This window comes from Pseudophryne corroboree, chromosome 4 (genome assembly GCF_028390025.1).
Source record: "Pseudophryne corroboree isolate aPseCor3 chromosome 4, aPseCor3.hap2, whole genome shotgun sequence".
NCBI lineage: Eukaryota > Metazoa > Chordata > Amphibia > Anura > Myobatrachidae > Pseudophryne > Pseudophryne corroboree.
This window is the reverse complement of record NC_086447.1, coordinates 519,269,219-519,289,549: the sequence shown is the minus strand read 5'-3', so window position 1 is coordinate 519,289,549 and position 20,331 is coordinate 519,269,219. Positions and strand designations below refer to the sequence as shown.

General features: G+C 46.0%; 1 protein-coding gene across 7 annotated transcripts in view; it reads left to right on the top strand.

Annotated features, from left to right (window-relative positions):
- TBC1D32 (TBC1 domain family member 32) overlaps nucleotides 1–20,331 on the top strand; it is an 851,129-nt gene that overhangs the window by 367,383 nt on the left and 463,415 nt on the right. For all 7 annotated transcript variants that reach the window (XR_010176059.1, XM_063917235.1, XM_063917238.1 and 4 more), the window contains one exon: nucleotides 14,588–14,670. Coding sequence is in view for 6 of the 7 variants with exons in the window: in XM_063917235.1 (XP_063773305.1) it covers nucleotides 14,588–14,670 (83 nt within the window). In the remaining variant the exon portion in view is untranslated. The remainder of the gene's footprint in view (nucleotides 1–14,587; nucleotides 14,671–20,331) is intronic.

Here is a 20,331-nt window from a genome sequence, read left to right as displayed (position 1 = left end):
AAAGATGGCATAAGTTTTACAGGCCAAGGGGCAATGCTGAAGGAGCGTCACAATCCCCTAGCTAAAATACACAGAGATAAGCGATGTCTATGCACATTACGTTACACCGAGCTCGCTCGCATAGCAAACTGACAAAATGGGCGCCGACCGTGAACCCCCAGCACATGGCAGCGCTCGGATATGGAGTGAGAGATGGCATAAGTTTTACAGGCCAAGGGGCAATGCTGAAGGAGCGTCACAATCCCCTAGCTAAAATACACCCACCGGTATAAGCGAGGTCTATGCACATTACGATACACCGAGCTCGATCGCATAGCAAACTGACAAAATGGCCACCGACCGTGAACCCCCAGCACGTGGCAGCGCTCGGATATGGAGTGAGAGATGGCATAAGTTTTACAGGCCAAGGGGCAATGCACAGGGACATTACAGTAAGGATATTCATGTAAGTATATAAATAATTGTAAACAGTAAATGAAAGAATTACCGATCAAATACTGTATGAAGAAACTGTGTCAATGAGCTGGAACACGTGAGGCTAGCACCGACATGATGTGAGGAGGGGAATGGGGGAAGCAGGGAGACACAGACTGAGAGTTATATAGTGGGAGGAGCATGGTCCCCAGCAGCACAGAGTGTATCAGGAGATGAGTGATGTGTCAGTGAGGACAGGGCTGCATGTGACATGATGTGAAGAGGGGAATGGAGGCAGCAGGAAGACACAGACTGAGAGTTATATAGTGGGAGGAGCAGGGTCCCCAGCAGCACAGAGTATATCAGGAGATGAGTGATGTGTCAGTGAGGATAGGGCTGCATGTGACAGGGGCAGTGACATGATGTGAGGAGGGGAATGGGGGAAGCAGGGAGACACAGACTGAGAGTTGTATAGTGGGAAGAGCGAGGGGACCAAAAAGGGGTCCGGCCACTACACAATCTGCATCAGAGAAGCCAGATACAGTATGTCGAAAGTATACAGTATACTAGATCGCCAACAAACGTAAATTACAGTAACAAACAACTATCACTGTAATTTACCATCCTCATCCCGTAGCGAAGCACGGGTATTCAGATATCTACAATGTTATTTATACTGTGTGTTTAATATTTACATTTAGTTTTGTAAACAGACATTCTTAACATCACGGGCAACCAGATCTCACAGGAAGTGTCCCACCTTCCCTCCCATCTGGATTGCAGTGAGTTATCTGTGCTGGTCAGGACAGGTGGGTGGGACTGTATAAATCACTACAGTATGTACACTACTGTATTTGACAATACTTACCAGCTTGGCGGCGCCTGTCCCGCCTTCTATGCCGTCGTGCTCCCAGCCCTGTAAAAATATATATACAGTTTAATGGCAGCATACTGTACAGCCAATGAAATTCAACATTGACAGCATCTTTATGACATCACTATCAATGGAATTGTTCATTCTAGTACCCTGCAACTAATCACTCAGGAGGGCATAGTGTACTGTACTGTCTTCAAAACTTAAGGGGCACATTTCTAAATGTGACATACAGTACACTTACAGTATCGCTACAGTACAGTAGGTCCAGGGTATTAGACAGAACACTACCTTTATAGACATTGTAACACACATTAGCATTGCCCTTATAAACATTATGACACACATCAGCATGCAGCCCTCCCACCCTTAACCATCTCAGTACTGTTCATTACAGTATAAATTGATTTCATGACCGATGATGCAGCACTCACCTGAATTCATCTTATTCACGTCATGTCACAGTAGTGCAGTTTATTCACGTTACTGTACTGTACGTCACAGTAGTGCAGTAGTATATCCACATTACGTCACAAAGTAGAGATCTGCCACAGTCAGGAACCTTATAACACATTATGCAAGAGTAATGCACGTCAGAACACATTAGGCCACTGTAACATCCCTTAGAATAATTTCTGCCACAGTAACCTGCCTTAGAACACTGTACTATCTGAAACAGAAATCTCCCTTATAACCAAAAAATATTGACTGGAACTTTGGGAATAAAACCCGGGACTCTCAGCGTGGGAGGCAGGAGACTGCAATTACAGCTGCACGTTACACTGAATGATAATGTACGATACACTGCACAATACGCTGCAGCTACACTGCACGACAAACTGCAATTACACCACACGATGCACTGCACGATACTGCATATGCACTGCACTATGTGATACAGTGCACTGCACAATACGACAAACTGCACATTACAGTGCACAATACGCTGCAGGTACACTGCACGACACTGCATACTGTATGCACTGCACTGCGTAATACAACAAACTGCACATTACACTGCACATTTCCCTGCAAAATATACAATGTACACTGCACAAAACACTGCAATTACCACATGTGTATACAGTACACTGCACGATGTGATTCACTATGCATTACACTCACTGCACAATACCATATACTGAATGTACACTGCATGACACACTGCAATTACGCAGCACGATACACTGTGATACACTGCATATACTGTACACTGCATGATACACTGCACAATCGTAGACCACGTGGATTGTAAAGAACTATATATACACACAAGTTAAAAAAATAATAGTTTTTGTAATACTCATGTCGATCTTTTTCCATGTCAACTTAACGGCCATGTCAACCTACAGTATAACTGTTGTCAACCAATTTCAAAAGCCACACCATCTAGGTCGACACCAATTGGTTGACACCAGATCTAGGTCGACATGGTGTCGACCTAGATGGTGTCACTTTTGACATGGATAGTAAATGTAAGAAAAATTGAAAAAGTGTAAAAAAAAAACAAATTGACCTTTTGACCCTGGTTAATGTTTGGGCCTTGTTTAACCATTTGTTTACCACAGATACAGTGCTGTATAGACCGGATACCTGCTGCTACAGCAGCCACCTGCTATAATGTACTGTACCTGTAAATACAGTAACTTAAAGTACAGTAAGCTACAGTAATGTACTGTACTTACAATCCCTTATGGCCTGCAGGCGCCTTGGAGTCCTGCGGACGAGGTCACTCCACCTCCTCTGCAAGGACCTCACGGATTTCCTCTGATTGTAAGTTCGGAGGATCTCCCTGCTGGCCCTCCTGTAGGCTCAGACCTTCTCCTCGTTGCGGGCGAGACTTCTGTCCCGCCAGCGAACGAGGAGATGCAGCTCACCGAGAGTATAAGGACGGTCCCTTACAGCATCCATGACACCGTCCTTATGCGCAATGAGCGTCTCAGACGTCGTGCATCTCAGACGTCGTGCGTTCCAGGCATTCAGCGTTGTTACTGTGTGACAGTTTCCCTTAGTTTTGAATATGCCCTTTGTTTGACCACTGTATTTTCCACTGTCTCGCCCTACGCCCTTCACTCCTGGGAGCCTGCACATGTCCTGTGCAATACACAAACGCAGAAGATCTACAATGCCGCTGTGTAGTTGCATTTAGCGTAAAGAATCGCTCCTGCAGATGTACTCTGATTTATATGTAACTTGTGTGCACCCTTCCATTGACTGTCTTACAATGAAAATAAAATAATACAGTATATTATTACAATAAAAAAAAAAAGAAGGCACATCAGGTCTCGAACCCTGGACCCCCAGCGTGGGAGGTGGGAGCCTTCATCGCTAGCCCACGACGCCTCATGAGAGATTCCCAAATTCGTGTGTAAAAGTACAGCAAACAGCGCCCGGCCCCCTCCCCATTGGTGTTGGTTTATGCCTTAGGGGACTCGGACGCTCGCATTTGTAAAGCACGGTATTTTCCACCGCCTCCCGCTAGCCCATCGCCCTTGCCCCCTGGGAGCCTGCACAGATCATGCAGTGGACAGGGAGGGAATTCAGGTCCTGTGCAATACACAAACGCCGAAGATCTACAGCAGAGGTTCTCAAACTCAGTCCTCGGGGGCACACACAGTGCATGTTTTGCAGGTAACCCAGCAGGTGCACAGGTGTATTAATTACTCACTGACACATTTTAAAAGGTCCACAGGTGGAGCTAATTATTTCACTTGCGATTCTGTGAGGAGACCTGCAAAACATGCACTGTGTGCGCCCCTGAGGACCGAGTTTGAGAACCTCTGATCTACAGTACTGGTTTACTCACTCAGTATACACTCATTTCTACTCATTATCGCTGTGTAGTGGCATTTAGTGTAAAGAATCGCTCCTGCAGATCTACTCTGATTTATGTGAAACTTGTGTGCATCCTTCCATTGGATGTATTAGAGAGAAAAAAAAATATTAAAGTGAATGTCACGGGAACACATAAAAAAAAGGTTGGCACTTCCTTCCCATTGGTGTTGGTTTATGCCGTAGGGGACTCGGACGCTCATATAATTGCATTTCAAAGGCACGGTATTTTCCATCGTCTCCCCCTACCCCCATCGCCCTTCCCCCCTGGGAGCCTGCACAGATCATGCAGTAGACAGGGAGGGAATTCAGGTCCTGTGCAATACACAAACGCCGAAAATCTACAGTACTGTTTTGCTCAATTAGTTGCATCAGAATACACTCATTTCTACTCATTGCCGCTGTGTAGTTGCATTTAGCGTAAAGAATCACTCCTGCAGATGTACTCTGATTTATATGTAACTTGTGTGCACCCTTCCATTGACTGTCTTACAATGAAAATAAAGTAATACAGTATATTATTACAATAAAAAAAAAAAAGAAAGCACATCAGGTCTCGAACCCTGGACCCCCAGCGTGGGAGGTGGGAGCCTTCATCACTAGCCTACGACGCCTCATGAGAGATTCTCAAATTCATGTGTAAAAGTACAGCAAACAGCGCACGGCCCCCTCCCCATTGGTGTTGGTTTATGCCTTAGGGGACTCGGACGCTCGCATTTGTAAAGCACAATATTTTCCACCGCCTCCCGCTAGCCCACCATTCCCATTATGCCTTAGGGAACTCAGACGCTCATGTACTGTACATGTATTTTAAAAGCACAGTGTTTATACATTGTACTGTACATTCTTCCTATTACACAATTAGTTGCGTCTCCATAGGTCACCATCTTTTTCCACCGCCTCCCGTTACGCCTAGAGTATTAACATTACAGTCGTCACTGACCAATTGCCAGAGCTGTAGATCAATTAGCCGCTATACTGTACGATCGAAAGTACTGGATTAGTGGAGCATTAGCCACCCAGTGGTGGAGATGTGTAATGCATGCTGAGTATCTAGAATCGCCTCAACGCGCCTGCCTGTGATTAAACTCAGCTATCGCCTTAGCGTGACTAAACGTCCGTCTAGGCGGAGAATCGGTCAAGATAAAGGTGGCTACATCTGTAGGTGCACAACGATATACCCCCGGAATCCGGCCCTCAAAGAGACGGCCTGCATGAACGCCGGAGTGCTGACTGGCGTGAAAAGTGGACTACCAGTGCTGACCTGTGCTCTGCTGTCCTAGCCTCGGTCACTTACGCTGGGATTCTCCTTTACCTCCTACTCCTTGGCGGGGACCTTCGTGTTCTGTGGCCGAGTGGATCCGTGGATTCCTGGAGATGGACTTGCGGCTCCTGCTCCCCTGTGGATGCTTGATTGACCTGCCGCCGGGCGTGTGTGGAGAACTCCGCTGCTGGTTGCGGCGGGGCACCGGGACGGCGGTGATCCGCGACACAGTAGCCTCTGCATCTGACTCTGCTCCTTCTGCCATTGTTCCCCCGGCGGTACTGCAGAATCCGGAGACAGAGCTGGCGCGGCGGAGCGGAGGGCGGCATCCGTGACTGAGGCCGGGTGAGTGACGGCGGAAGATTAAGGGGGATGCCTGCCTGAGGAAGCGAGGCGGGCGCCGGCAGCGTTCAGAACCTGGAGACATCAGCCGGGTGCAATCTACTCATTGTGATTTGTGTCTGGGGGGGGGTGGCTGCTACTGCCCCAACGCTGTCCTCGGTTCCTTGTTTGTTCACCCCTCTCCCAAGCCCGGTGTCCCTGCTACCTGGGAACTCTATGAAGATAACCTGACTGCTGGGATCCTTGTTCTCTTGTGGTGGATGGGCAGTGATGGTGACTACTAGGGTGGGCTACATATATACCCAGGCCCATTGGGGTGCCCTGGTGGAATTGCTTGAGTGCCTCTCCTACATTGGCCGTAATTTTGAGGGGGGGGGCCCTCACTATGGACGCTCTGCTGCTGTTGGCCCTGCATTGTTAACTGCCGTGACTGTAAGGTACACAGGACGGATCACTAGCTGCTTGGTCCTGCTGCTGGGACTGGGACTTTACCTGGCGAACCTGTGTGGACCCCTCCTCATTTAGTTAATACCAGCCTGTTTATTGCCTCTTCCTAACCTCTTTCTTCTCTACTCGTACCTTCTTACTGTTTCTTCCTTTGTACCACGCTTGACTCTTCCCTCCTTCTTTTTCTATTAATCCACTTCTGATATTGTATTTAATACTATGTGTGAAACTGCCTCTCAGGGCATGAAAATATGGTTTACTAGGGATACATGTTGTCCCATTGCTGAATAATCTTTTAGACTGTACTGCCACCTAGTGGTTACTTAATGATGACACGTCTAGATACATCTTATAGGCTCTATTTCTCCATTTCTTAGGCTGTGTTGCCACCTAGTGGCCACTGGAGGTTGTGCAGTACAGTTTTACTGGCTCTATTCCTCTGCTGTTGCATGTGCATTGGGAAGCCCTTTATCCTGTGCAACCTCTGATATTACTAGCAAAGTCATTATCGTTTCCATTTGTTTTATGGTTTTAACGCATAGGCCTGAAAGGTATTGTTAGCTCAACAAGTTATAGGACTATGCTAATGAGCGAAGGTTCTCTGTTCACCTCAATTGATATTTTGTAGTAGTGATGTATATCTGACCAGATAGCTCTGTTGCTTTTCTGCAGATTGTACTAGTATTATAGACGTATAACTGTGCAGACGTTCTCTTTAGTTAGACACTGGGGTACGTGGCCTCACTGCCACCATAATTTTGCAGCGCGGTGGATGGTGTGTTATGGACAAATACGTCCATAGGACCTTGTCTGGCAAATCGTCCCAATCAACTGTAAACACTAGAATGAGTAAGAACAAGCAGAGTCAGGGGAAGTTGCACCCTCCCTCGCCCTCCCGGGGGGGGGGGGGGGGGGGTAACCCTCAGGATGTGGTGATGGACGGGGATATGTCTTTGGATCAGTCGTCCCTCTCCAGAATGGCTCAAGAACTGTCCAAATTCCTGATGCCTCAGATTGATAGCAAACTTGAAAACATACAATTTATTGATCGGAAACTTGAACAGATCCAGACGGCGCTAGACACCACTCTGGCTAAACTGGAGACGAATTCCTCTAGACTCACTTCAGTGGAGCAGAGGGTGAGCGATACTGAAGATCAGGTGCAGTCACTGCAGCGCACCTCGGATTCTCACTCAACAGTTGTTGCAGCTATGCAAGCCAAGAAAGACGGCTTAGAAAATAGAGATAGGAGGTCGAACCTAAGATTTGTGGGTATCCCGGAGTCTGTCCGCGAATCGCAACTCTCGGAGTTCTTGTCTCAGGAAGTCTTTACTTCGCTGGAGATTCCTGGGGGGTCGTTTCTGCCTCACATAGAGAGAGTCCACAGAATTGGTCCGACTAGATCTGATGTGGACTCGAGACCGGTTATTGCTAAATTTATTGACTTCCGTATGAAGGAACAAGTTCTTCATTCCTATCGTAATGTTTCCCAACTGAAGGTGAGGGACAGGACTGTCCTCATTTTTCAGAATTTTTCCGCCTCTGTGGCGCAGAAGCGACGGGAATTTTCTAATGTTTGTAGATTACTCCATGACAACAACACAAGGTTTGCAGTGATGTGCCCGGCTAAGCTGCGTATCCAAGACAATGGGCGCAAAGTTTTCTTTTCAGACCCAAGAGAGGCCAAATCTTACGTTACTAGAATGCTTGACCCCAGGAGTCCAGATAATCCCTAATCTGCACATGAGTAATTTATCTTTCTTATCCATCTTAGTATAAAATGGTTATACGTACTTATTAGAGCTACTTGGTCGTTTTGCTCTCGCACTTACCTTATGTTCTTAGGTACAACACAAGTGTCACTCTTACTGAGGATGCTTGTCGGGTTAACGTGGTTTGGAAAAATAGTTAGAAAATGTTTGAAGCAGTGTATCTTTTTTTGGTTATGTTTTTTGTTCAGTCTGCGCCTGGTCGCCCCTCCTCGGGACATGGATTGCCCACTAGCGCTCTGTATTATCTATCCACAGCTTCCTGCTTGCTGGGACAGGGAGTGGATAACTGACATTTTGGTATCTGACTTACACATGCACCCTCGTTTAGGTGTTGGTTAATCCCACTCAGGATCCTCACTCTCCTCCTGTGGCTCCCACTGGTTCGGGTTTTAAGATAGTCTCTTGGAACGTCGGGGGACTTAACTCCCCAGTTAAGCGGAAATGGGTAGTAACACTTAAAAAGGTTCTGTCCTCACGTTGTGTTTCTGCAGGAAATGCATTGGCTGGAGGGTGCGGATTCCTCACTTAGGGCTACATGGATAGATAGCTGTATTTCGGCTGATTTTCATAGAAAAGCGAGAGGGGTTGCCATCCTATTCCACAAAGACCTCAATAACACCATTCTAAATTCAATCCGAGATAGTGATGGTCGATATTTGATATTGGATGTAGAAATTTGGGGAACAAAGTACACCCTGGTGAACGTCTATGCACCCAATGTGGGGACTGTGGATTTTATACAGGAACTGACAGGCCTGCTCTCGCAGAGGGACAATTTTGCTTTGGTAGTAGGTGGGGATTTTAATTCGGTGAATGACCCTATTCTAGATAAACGGCCTCCCCCAAGAAATTTGACTTCCCCATTGTGGAAACAGCTGTTGTTGTTGAGGGCCACTCTCCAGCTCACAGATATATGGCGACTGTTGAACCCCACAGACAAGTCGTACACGTTTTACTCTAATGTGCACCACTCGTGGTCCAGAATAGATGCCTTGTTGGTAGCTGACTCCTTAGTGACGTATGTGAAGAACACTGATATACACAATATCTTAATTTCCGACCACGCTCCCGTCTCCTTAACTTTAGAAAGGACTGTACACTCTAACGAAACTAGATTCTGGCGGTTTCCTAGCTATTTGTACAAGTCAGATGACTTTCGGAAATTTCTCACAGGCAATTGGTTGAATTATTTGGGCGACAACTTAGATTACTGGGACAGGCCACATATTTTCTGGGGCGCGGCCAAAGCGGTTCTCAGAGGCCAAATAACTGAATATGTAGTTAGACACTAAAGGAAATCCACAGCTACTTACCGCTTATTGCATGCATCCATGTCTGAAGCCCTTCGTGACCACCTCCTACTGCCAACGGAGCACTCACTACATAAATACACTCAGGCTACACAGCTATTGAATGACTTTTTATTGTCCCAGGCTAAGAGAGATATAGTATTTTCTCGATACAAGTATTATCAGTGGGGAAACAAGACGGGGCTACTATGTCCAAAAAACGGCGCCCTACCCGTTACATAACGGCTATTAGAGACAGACAGTCAGGCCAATTGCTCACTGACACAAGGGCAATTGTGAACCACTTTGAATCATACTTTACTAGCCTGTATTCTAGTCTTCCTTTTGATAGTGAAGCGCATGACGGGTTGCCGAGAAGAGCGGATTTGCTCCGGTTGTCACAAACTCAGGCTGAGGCACTGATTGCACCTATCACAACTTTAGAGGTGGATGCGGCAATATCGAATCATAATTTGCATAAGTCTCCGGGGCCTGACGGTCTGTCCAATGAATTCTATAAAATTCTTCATCCACATATTGCCTCCACACCACTTGAATTATTCAATGATATTATGAGAAAATCACACACCATTCCACCATTTTAATACTGCCCATACTATATTGATCCCTAAACCTACTCAGGATCCCCAGTCAGTGAACTCCTACAGGCCTATTACTTTACTAAACACTGACATTAAATTGTTTACCAAAATACTTTCAGACAGATTGCAAACGATTTTGCCCCAGGCCTTGACCCCTCATCAACTAGGATTTGTTAGAGACAAACATTCTGTGAAAGGGGTGCGGGCGACAGTGGCGGCCAGCGTTATTTCTGCGCACTCGCACCTGTCCAGAAATATTTTGCTGAGTCTTGACACAACAAATGCCTTTGACACTGTGCTATGGCCCCATTTATTCTCGGTGCTACGCCGTAGGAACTTCCATCCAGACTTTATTAAAACCATACAATACCTGTATACTTCCTCCTCCACTACCATTTTGATAAATGGCGCATGTAGTGACCCGATTGTTATACATAGGGGCACACGTCAAGGCTGCCCAATGTCCCCACTTTTATTTAACCTGGCGATAGACCCATTACTGCGCATCTTGCAAAATGATGTTCAATTCAAGGGAATCAAGATAGGGCGAAGGGAGATTAAACTGACTGCATTTGCTGACGACGTCCTGTTGTACATAGGTAACCCGTCAGAATCACTTCTACATATTTTTGAACTTTTGCAGGCATACGGGAATGTTTCGGGTTATTGTATCAACTGGTCGAAATCGGTGGCACTCAGATTGGGTTCAGGGAATTTTGCAAGAGAGGGAGTGGGTAATTTACATTTAACGTGGACGTCTGACTCCATATCATATCTGGGCGTTAGGATTCCTCGAATTCCAGGACTGTTATATAATATGAACTTTACTCCTATTATACGTAAGATAGCTGCTGAGCTGGAGGGTTGGAAATCTTTGAACCTGTCATACCTGGGGAGAGTCAATCTAGTCAAATTGTGTCCTTCCCTCGCCTTATGTATATATTTCAAACCCTTCCATGTATGATTTTGTCTAAGGACGTTCAATATTTACATTTCTTGTTTAGAAAGTTTATATGGCAAGGGAAAAAGCCAAGAATTAGTCTACTTAAACTGCAACAAACAACTAGTAATGGAGGTCTGAACTTCCCTAACGTGGTTTGGTATTCCCAGGCGGCTCAGATGAGATACCTTGGTGATTGGTTGCATAACCAGAAGAATTATACGAACACAGATTTGGAAAGGGAATTCTTGCGAGGTGGGGACTTGGTCAGTTTCCTACATATGAGTGACCGGGAAGTCTCGGCTCACATCAAGGAGAATCCGCTTTTGTGGTATGTCAGGAAACTGTGGGTGGGTTTGAGACGTCAGCATAAAGTGAATGTGCAGAAATCCCTTTTCCTTTCATTCATAGATAATCCTGACTTTCAGAGTGGAAACGCATATTTCCCGTATAACATTTGGAGAGCGGGAGGAATTCTTAATATTGGGAGTCTGGTTGACATCCGGGGGGGGCCTTGACGTTCCGGGAGGCAGCTGCTAACTTTCCAGTGGTTGAGCCATACCCAATAGCTTTCTTACTAGCTCAACACTATGTAGGAGACGTGGTTCGATATCTCTCCCCAGTGGACTGGCACAACCCGGTTGATGCCTTACTCCAACAGACTTCTATGACCAAGAAGGCCATTTCGATTGCCTACAAGCACCTCAGACTGGTGGTGGATTTTTCAACACGGTCAGAAGGTTTAGCGGCCTGGAAACCATATTTCCCTCACATAACCCTAGATAGGATCTTGAAGGTACACACATTGCCATGCACGACTCTCTCATCACAAGGTACAAGGAAATGTTTCTTAACATTCTGCACAGGACGTATCTTGCTCCTCATAGAAGATTCCTGATTGGTCTCTCTCCCACATGAATGTTGGAAATGTGGTGGGGCCCAAGCTGATCTTTACCATTGCCTTTGGCTTTGCCTACTGATTAAGGGGTTTTGGGTGCAAATTCGTAGATATGTAGTGGAACACTTAGTTAACTATTTACAATTAACGCCAGAATGGGCGCTCTTTGGTATCTTCCCAGACAACCAACGACTGTCCAAAGGCAGCAAGAAGTTGTTGTTAGCTGTTAGCGCAGCAGCCTTGAAATCCATCCTGCAAGTTTGGATCCATCCCGAACCCCCGTCACTGACCTTTTTCAAAACAAAGCTGTTTTACCTGTTCAGGATGGAATGGGTGGGGATGACATTAGAAAAGGATAATAAAGCAGAAAAGTTTTTGATGTTTGGGAAAGTTATGTGGCCACATTATCTGCCCCTCTGAAATCGCAACTCCATGAATCTCTAACGAATAATTTGTGGTACATGACCAGGGTAGTGGGGGGGACCCTCCCATTGTCCTATAGTGCCTTTCTTTCCTGTCCTGGGGGGGTGGGGTGACTGGTGCTGACGCTATTTTTTCTGATTTTTATTCCATTTTTCTTATGGATTGTTGTATATTTTGGGTAATCCAGTTAGTTTATGGAAATTATTGTTTTACTGTACTGTTGTGTTGACACTCCACTGTGCTACGGAGTTTAAGTACAATATCTGTAGTGTTTGTATTTATTTGTCTCTGATCTCAGACCATACAAACAACAGTCAACTTGATGGTACTAATGATTAATAGTTTATTGTGATAAACATATAATATGTACAACTTTCCCAATGATACTCGTATTCTGTTTGCTGATATATACATTGCTTCAATTAAAAAAAAAAAAAAGAGATTATTTGACCATGCTCTCTGGGGGTTGCTGGACCTATAATTAATGGCACCCACTAGGCAGATCTGGATTAAGATAGGGGCGTTTGTCCCGATACCCCGAAACAAAGGGGCCCCTCACACAGACGAATCTGACCTGCAACTGGGATAGCAAATGCCGTTGCTCAGGCTGCATACGGCTCCCGAGTCCCCTCATCAGTGGCACATCACATACTACATCCATGCCGCTGATGAAGAAACTTGGGAGCCGTGTCTGCGCTGCACTGTATGCAGCCTGAACAGCAGCAGGCGCTATCCCAAGTGCATGGCCAGTAAACATGGTAAGTGAGGGGCTCCGGAGCTGCTTATACCTTCGCTATATGCAGTCACAGTAGCTTCAGCCCTGGTCCTAATTGCAGGGTCAGAGGTGAGTACCTGGCTGGCACGTGGGGGGAAGGGATGAATGTTGGGGGATTTGCACTGTGACCATAATGGGGGGGAAGGGGCTTATGGACAGGGCAAGGGGTAATTTTATTGGAGGGGGCCCCACAATACAGTCGTCCCAGGGCCCCGACAAGCCTTAATCCGGTCCTGTCACTGGGTATTGTGAAATTTTACAACAAAAATACAGGGGCCCATTTATCAATGAGTTTTAGCTATTTCAAACGTGTTGCATATGATAAATGATAAACCATTTCAAAATGCAACATGTTTTATGCTGGGTACACAATGTGTGATATGTTGTTACTCGCATTGGTGCATATCGGACAGTGTGTGTGCCTGATATGTGGGTTCCCATGGTCGCTGGTGACATCATCAGGCATGATGTGCTGTACATCAAACCTGGCAATGGTGGTATTCCGAGTTGATCGCAGCCAGCAACTTTTTGCTGCTGCTGCGATCAACTAGTACACGCCTATAGGGGAGTGTATTTTAGCTTAGCAGGGCTGCGATCGCTTGTGCAGCCCTGCTAAGCTAAAAAATTTAAAGCAAAAGAAGACTAGGCCTATACCTACTTACCTTGTGCGACGATCCCTGCGATGCTGGAGCCGGCTTTGACGTCAGACATCCGCCCTCCGTTCTCCAGGACACGCCTGCGTTTTCTCACCACTCCCCGAAAACGGCAGCCAACAGTCCGTATCCTCCCTGGGACGCCTTCTTCCTGCCAATCTTCTTTGCGGTCGGCTCTGCGACCGCTTCCTTCGTTAGCCGCGCCATAACCCGGCGAGCCCTGTCGCCCGGGCAACATCGGGCATGCGCACTGCGGCCACCGCGCATGCACATTCCGTACCCGTTTGCACCACAGCGATAAACCACTGCGTGCGAATGGGTCGGAATGACCCCCAATATCGCTTGTGACAACATGTATGCAAATGAAGGTCGGAACAGTGACCGTTCCGTCCTTTATTAACATAGCTCAATCTGTACCCAGGTTCCGATATGTCAGTCCGTCATGCTGATGTATCAGCTGGGTACACATCGCTCCAATGTGCACCCAGCAATTGCTAAAACTCATTGATAAATGGGCCCCACAGTTTTTTATGCTACACTCAGTGGATGCTATGCAATATGTCTCAACCTTCTGCAAATCAATGTAGAACAGCGCAGTACACTGAATTCCGAACTGCCTTCCTAATATATGTAAGCATTCGTTGGTAAGCTCTGTGCAGCAGGGATGTGAAAACAGAGTTCAACAAGAATCATTTTTTTACCTGTATCTTTTAGATGCAATTTTTAATCTTTTAGGAGTGGTGTCTTTGCACATCCCACAGGCATTCTTCAGTTGTCTTAGTTGATGATGATGATGAGTAACACATTGTTTTTTTACACTACACATACATATTTCATATACTATTCCTTAAGGAAGACTGCAAGTACTAATATTTAATGAACTAAAAAGATCACTAAGACTGCTTATATAGTTAATTTATGTCGTGTTACGAAATCTCAAACAGTATTACTGTGTTGATATTTAAATATTTGGCAAAGCTTTTATATATTTAAACAGGTGTACATACAGAATTGACAATATTTGCACATGTTTCATTCTCTGTCACTTTTTTTTGTTCTTAGACAATTTTTCTTTCTGAAAGAACCCCAACGCCTGTTGCTGGAGCTGCATCTCTTTCATCTGGAAGCCCGGATTCACAGGGGACGTAAGTCTTAGTGCTCTAATGTAGACTTCTGCTTGTAACTTGTAAAAGTGAGCTGTCTTTGTAGTGCAGAGATGGATATTGAGCTGACAGTACCATACCAATTATTTACAGTGTGAGTGGAATACATAATGCTGGCTATCTTTTTGTATGAGCTAATAATAAAAGCATAAAATGTCCTAATATTGCCAAGATAATGCTTTCAAATCTAGAATTTTACTAGTGAGTGCTCTATTCTATATTTTTTATTAAATGCAATTGTGTGCTTGATAAAGTATATGTATGTTACTTTATATTAATATAATATTGATGCAACTATACTAATTTGACCATTTAATAGCTAATTATACTAACTAAACTCATTATATGTCTGTATTTATATAACATTAATAATCCACTCACAAAGTTCTAACCAGGAAATATACCTTTTTCAAACACTGCAAGGGCAGTTATATTCATATCTACAAAATTGCACACAAGACTTTATCATTTACTATACAGTATATATACAATATGTGTGAGTGGGATACTTACTTTAGACTGTGTTTGGTGAGGGGCAGAGCCTTGTGCCTGTGAAGCATAGACCTCTATATTCTAAACAGATTATATTTACAGTCTAATTGCATCTCTATTAATCAATAGCTACCCTAACACAAATGCAGTTTCTCCAGAATGCTTGCCACAGCTCCCTCACATGAACTAACATTATTTATCAGCTTGTACAGTACACTTCCTTCATACTTTAGATTACTGTAAGTATTCCAGTGTTTATCAAAACTGATCCTCATTTAAAATGCAAGCAGTTAAGATACATGATCACTTCTTATACACCAGACAAAAGTGGACTTTACAGTACAGGCATATGTTTATCCAGGGACATAATAAGTGAGGAGGGGCGCTTGTGTACAGTCTGTATGTCCAGGACACCTTATCTAACTGGTGTCATGAGAAAACAGACTCTGGCGCCGTGAGGAAGTCTACTGTGCATGCGTAGATGTTATGGGCCCTACACATTGGAAGATAACACTGAACTAAATGAACGTTCTCGTTCATTAATGAACGAGAACTCGTCCATATCGCTCAGTGTGGAAGCACCAACGATGAAAGATGCGCGGCCCCACGCTCGTTCATCGTTGGTGCCCCGTCGCTTATGCATGCAGGCCAATATGGACAATCTCGTCCATATTAGCATGCACTGCTATGGAGCCGGGTGACGGGGGGGAGTGAAGAAACTTCACTCCCCCCGTCACCAACCCCCCCCGCCGGCCGTACCGGCTGTCAGACAGCGCGGCGGCAGGTCGACAAGTGCAAGTGTTGTAGGGCCCATTAGGGAAAATGACATAGCTGACATTTTAGAAGCAGTTTTTCCTACTGCATACTGTATGCACAAATTGCTGGTAAAATGTCCACCTTGACATTTTTCCAGTAATTTGTGCAGCACTGCCGATATGGTATTACAGAAACGTAACTATTAAGGAACATGGGTGCAGGCTGTGTGGTGTGGCACCCCAGATCCAGAGGCCTGTGTGCCACACCCTCCACCCATTATACGTGTGTTTTTACCTTTCTATCATTCAACTCTCATATCTATTTCTTTTACGTCCTAGAGGATACTGGGGGTCCATTTAGTACCATGGGGTATAGTACCATGGGGTATAGACGGGTCCACTAGGAGCCATGGTCACTTTAAGAATTTAATAGTGTGGGCTGGCTCCTCCCTCTATGCCCCTCCTACCAGACTCAGTTTAGCAAATGTGCCCGGAGGAGCCGGTCACGCTTATGGAAGCTCCTGAAGAGTTTTCTGCATTTATTTTTCTGTTTGCTATTTTCAGGCAGGACTGGATGGCACTAGCCTGCCTGCTTCGTGGGACTTATGGGGGGAAACGACCCAACCTCTTGAAGGGATAATGGTCCCGTTCCCTGCTGACATGACACTAGCTCCTGAGGGAACTATTCGCAAGCCTCACCACGGCGAGCGTACATTTCCGCAGCACGCCGCCATCCCTAACAGAGCCAGAAGAGTGGTGAGTACTAAGCCGGAGACCCTGTTGGAAGAACTGTGGGTTAATGCTGATAAGAAATTTCAAATCCCTAAAAGGTTACTCTCATCTTTTCCTTTTCCCTCCTGAGGATAGTCCACCGATAGTGGATGCATCAGTGTCCAGGTTGTCACGAAAAATTGTACTACCTGTCCCTGGTGCAGCCTCCCTGAAAGAGACGGCTGATTATAAAATTGAGACTACACTCAAATCCTTGTACACAGCTGCTAGAGTGGCCCAGAGACCCACTATAGCATGTGCTAAATCCATTGCTAAATGGTCAGGTAACCTAATTAAGGGGTTGGATTCCTTATCTAGGGGGGAGATTGTTTTAGTCCTGCAACATATAAAGGACTCTGCGAACTTTATGGTGGAAGCCATAAAAGAAGTAGGTTTGCTTAATGCATGCACCACTGCTATGGCAGTGTCAGCACGCAGGGGCTTATAGTAACGCCAGTGGACTGCAGACGCAAACTACAGGAAAGGCGTGGAAGTCCTACCCTTCACAGGAGAGGCCTTATTGGGAGACAAACTAGACAAATGGATCTCCAAAGCTACAGCGGGTAAGTACACATATCTTCCTTCTGCAGCTCCCCCAACCAGGAAGACCTACTTAGGACCTACTCTACAGTCCTTTCAGACTGCCAAGTTTAAGGGCAAAGTCAGAGGATCTTCTACAGCCACCAGAGGCGCGAGAGGTAAACCACGCAAACCAGCAACTGCCGGTTCTCAGGAACAGAGCTCCAGTTCTGCTTCCTCAAAGCCTTCAGCATGATGGTGGACCGCGATTCCTGGAAGACTGGCAGGTGGGAGACGACTACAAAATTTCAGTCACATCTGGACAACATCATACCAGGATCCCTGGGTCATAGATCTTGTTTCCCAGGGCTACAGACAGTAGTTTCAGGAGCTCCCACCTCACAAAATTCTTCAAATCAGGCTTTCCAGTTTCACAAGATGAGAGTATAACCTTTACAGGATGCCATATAAAAAAACTGGTACAGACTCAGGTCATTATTCCATTTACACCTCATCTCCAAAACAAGGGATATTATTCCAACTTGTTTGTGGTACCGAAACCGGACGGTTTGGTAAGGCCGATTTGAATCTAAAATCGTTGAATCCGTACTTTCGAGGGTTCAAATTCAAGATGGAGTCTCCGAGAGCGGTGATCTCAGGTCTGGAGGATGGGGAATTTCTAGTGTCTCTGGATATCAAGGATACGTACCTTCACATTCCGATCTGGCCACCTCACCAGGCTTATCTATGATTTGCGCTGGAGGACTGTCACTACCAGTTGCAGGCCCTGCCTTTTGGTCTCTCCACGGAACCAAGGGTGTTCACCAAGGTGATGGCAGAGATGATGTTTCTCCTTCGCAAGCAGGGAGTGAACATAATTCCGTACCTGGACGATCTTCTGATAAAGGCTTCGTCCAGGGAGAGGTTGTTGAACAGCATTGGCCTCACAACCAAACTACTCCTGGATCACGGGTGGATTCTAAATCTTCTGAAATCTCACTTAGAGTCAACTCCGAGGCTTCCATTTCTGGGAATAATACAGGACACACAGTCACAGAAAGTTTTTCTTCCATTGGAAAAGGCATTGGGATTCCAGTCGATGGTTCGGGAGGTCCTGAAGCCAACCCGGATATCGGTGCATCTATGCATTCGCCTTCTGGGGATAATGGTTGCCTCTTACGAGGCTCTTCAGTTTGGAAGGTTTCAAGCAAGACCCTTCCAGCTCTATCTGTTGGACAAATGGTCCGGATCACATCTTCACATGTACCAGAGGATCCGTCTGTCGCCAAAGGCCAGGATATCCCATCTGTGGTGGCTACAAACTTCTCACCTAATCGAGGGCCGATGGTTCAGGATTCAAAATTGGATTCTGCTAACCACGGATGCAAGCCTCAGAGGTTGGGGAGCAGTCACTCAGGGGATTCAGTTTCAAGGAAGATGGTCTAGTCAGGAAGTCGTCCTTCCATTCAACATTCTGAAACTCAGGGCTATATACAATGCCCTTCTGCAGGCCTCATATCATCTTCAAGATCGGGCCATTCAGGTCCAGTCAGACAATGTGACGGCAGTGACGTACATAAACCGACAGGGCGGAACGAAAAGCAGAGCAGGTGTCAAGAATTCTCCTCTGGGCAGAAAAAAACGCTGCAGTGTTGTCGGGGATCTTCATTCCAGGAGTAGACAACTGGGAAGCAGACTTCCTCAGCAGACGTGGCTTGCACCTGTTGGAGTGGGACCTTCACCCGGAGGTGTTCAGGTGCTTGACACGTCGATGGTGATGTTCACAAATCGACATGATGGCCTCTCGTCGCAACAAGAAGCTCAAGCCATATTGTTCCAGGTCGAGAGACCCACAGGCAGTGGCAGTGGACGGTCTGACGACTCCATGGGCCTATCAGATGGTGTACGTGTTCCCTTCACTTCCTGTAATCCCAAGAATTCTAAAAAGAATAAAAAAGGAAAACGTTCAATCAATTCTCATTGCTCCGGACTGACCAAGAAGGGCCTCGTACGCGGACCTTCTAAAGATGCTCTTGGAAGATCCGTGGCCTCTACCTCTTCGCGAGGATCTTCTGCAACAGTGCCTGTTCGTCTATCAAGGCTTAACATGGCTACGTCTGACGGCATGGAAGATGAATGGCTTATTCTAGCCAGGAGAGGCATCCCTGACAAGGTCATCCCGACTATGATCCAAGCCAGGAAGGGGGTAACGTCTAAACATTACCGCCGTATTTGGAAGAAATACGTCTATTGGTGTTAGAGCACAAAATATTCTGCGGTGGAATTTCATCTGGGACGTTTACTGCTTTTTCTGCAGTCGGTTGTGTATATGAGCCTACGTTTGGGCTCCATAAAGTCCATATTTCGTCCTTGTCCATTTTCTTTCAGAAACATTTGGCTTCTCTCCCTGAGGTCCTGACGTTCTTGAAAGATGTTCTGCACATCCAAACTCCCTTTGTGCCTCGCACGGCACCTTGGGATCTCAATTTGGTGCTGCAGTTCCTCCAATCGGACTGGTTTGAACCATTACAGGAGGTAAAATATCTGACGTGGAAGACCGTCACGCTGTTGGCCTTGGCTTCAGCAAGACGTGTGTCGGAGCTGGGGGTGTTGTTTCACAAGAGCCCCTATTTAATTTTCCATGAGGACAGAGCTGAACTCAGGACTCGTCAGCAATTTCGTTCTAAGGTGGTGTCTGCGTTTCACATCAAGCAACCCATTGTGGAATCGGTTGTTACCGACATCTCTGTTACTTCAAAGTCTTTGGATGTTGTGAGGGCTTTGAAGGTGTATGTGAAGAGAACAGCTCATCACAGGAAATCGGACTCGCTGTTTGTTCTTTATGATCCCAATAAGATTGGGTGTCCTGCTTCAAAGCAGTCAATTGCACACTGGATCAGGCTCACTATCCAGCATGCTTATTCCACGGCAGGATTGCCAATTCCAAAATCTGTACAGGCCCACTCGACTAGGTCAGTGGGTTCTTCTTGGCGGACTGCCCGCGGTGTCTCGGCCTTACAGCTCTGCCAAGCAGCTACTTGGTCAGGTTCGAACACGTTTGCAAAGTTCTATAAGTTCGATATTTTGGCCTCTGAGGACCTTCAGT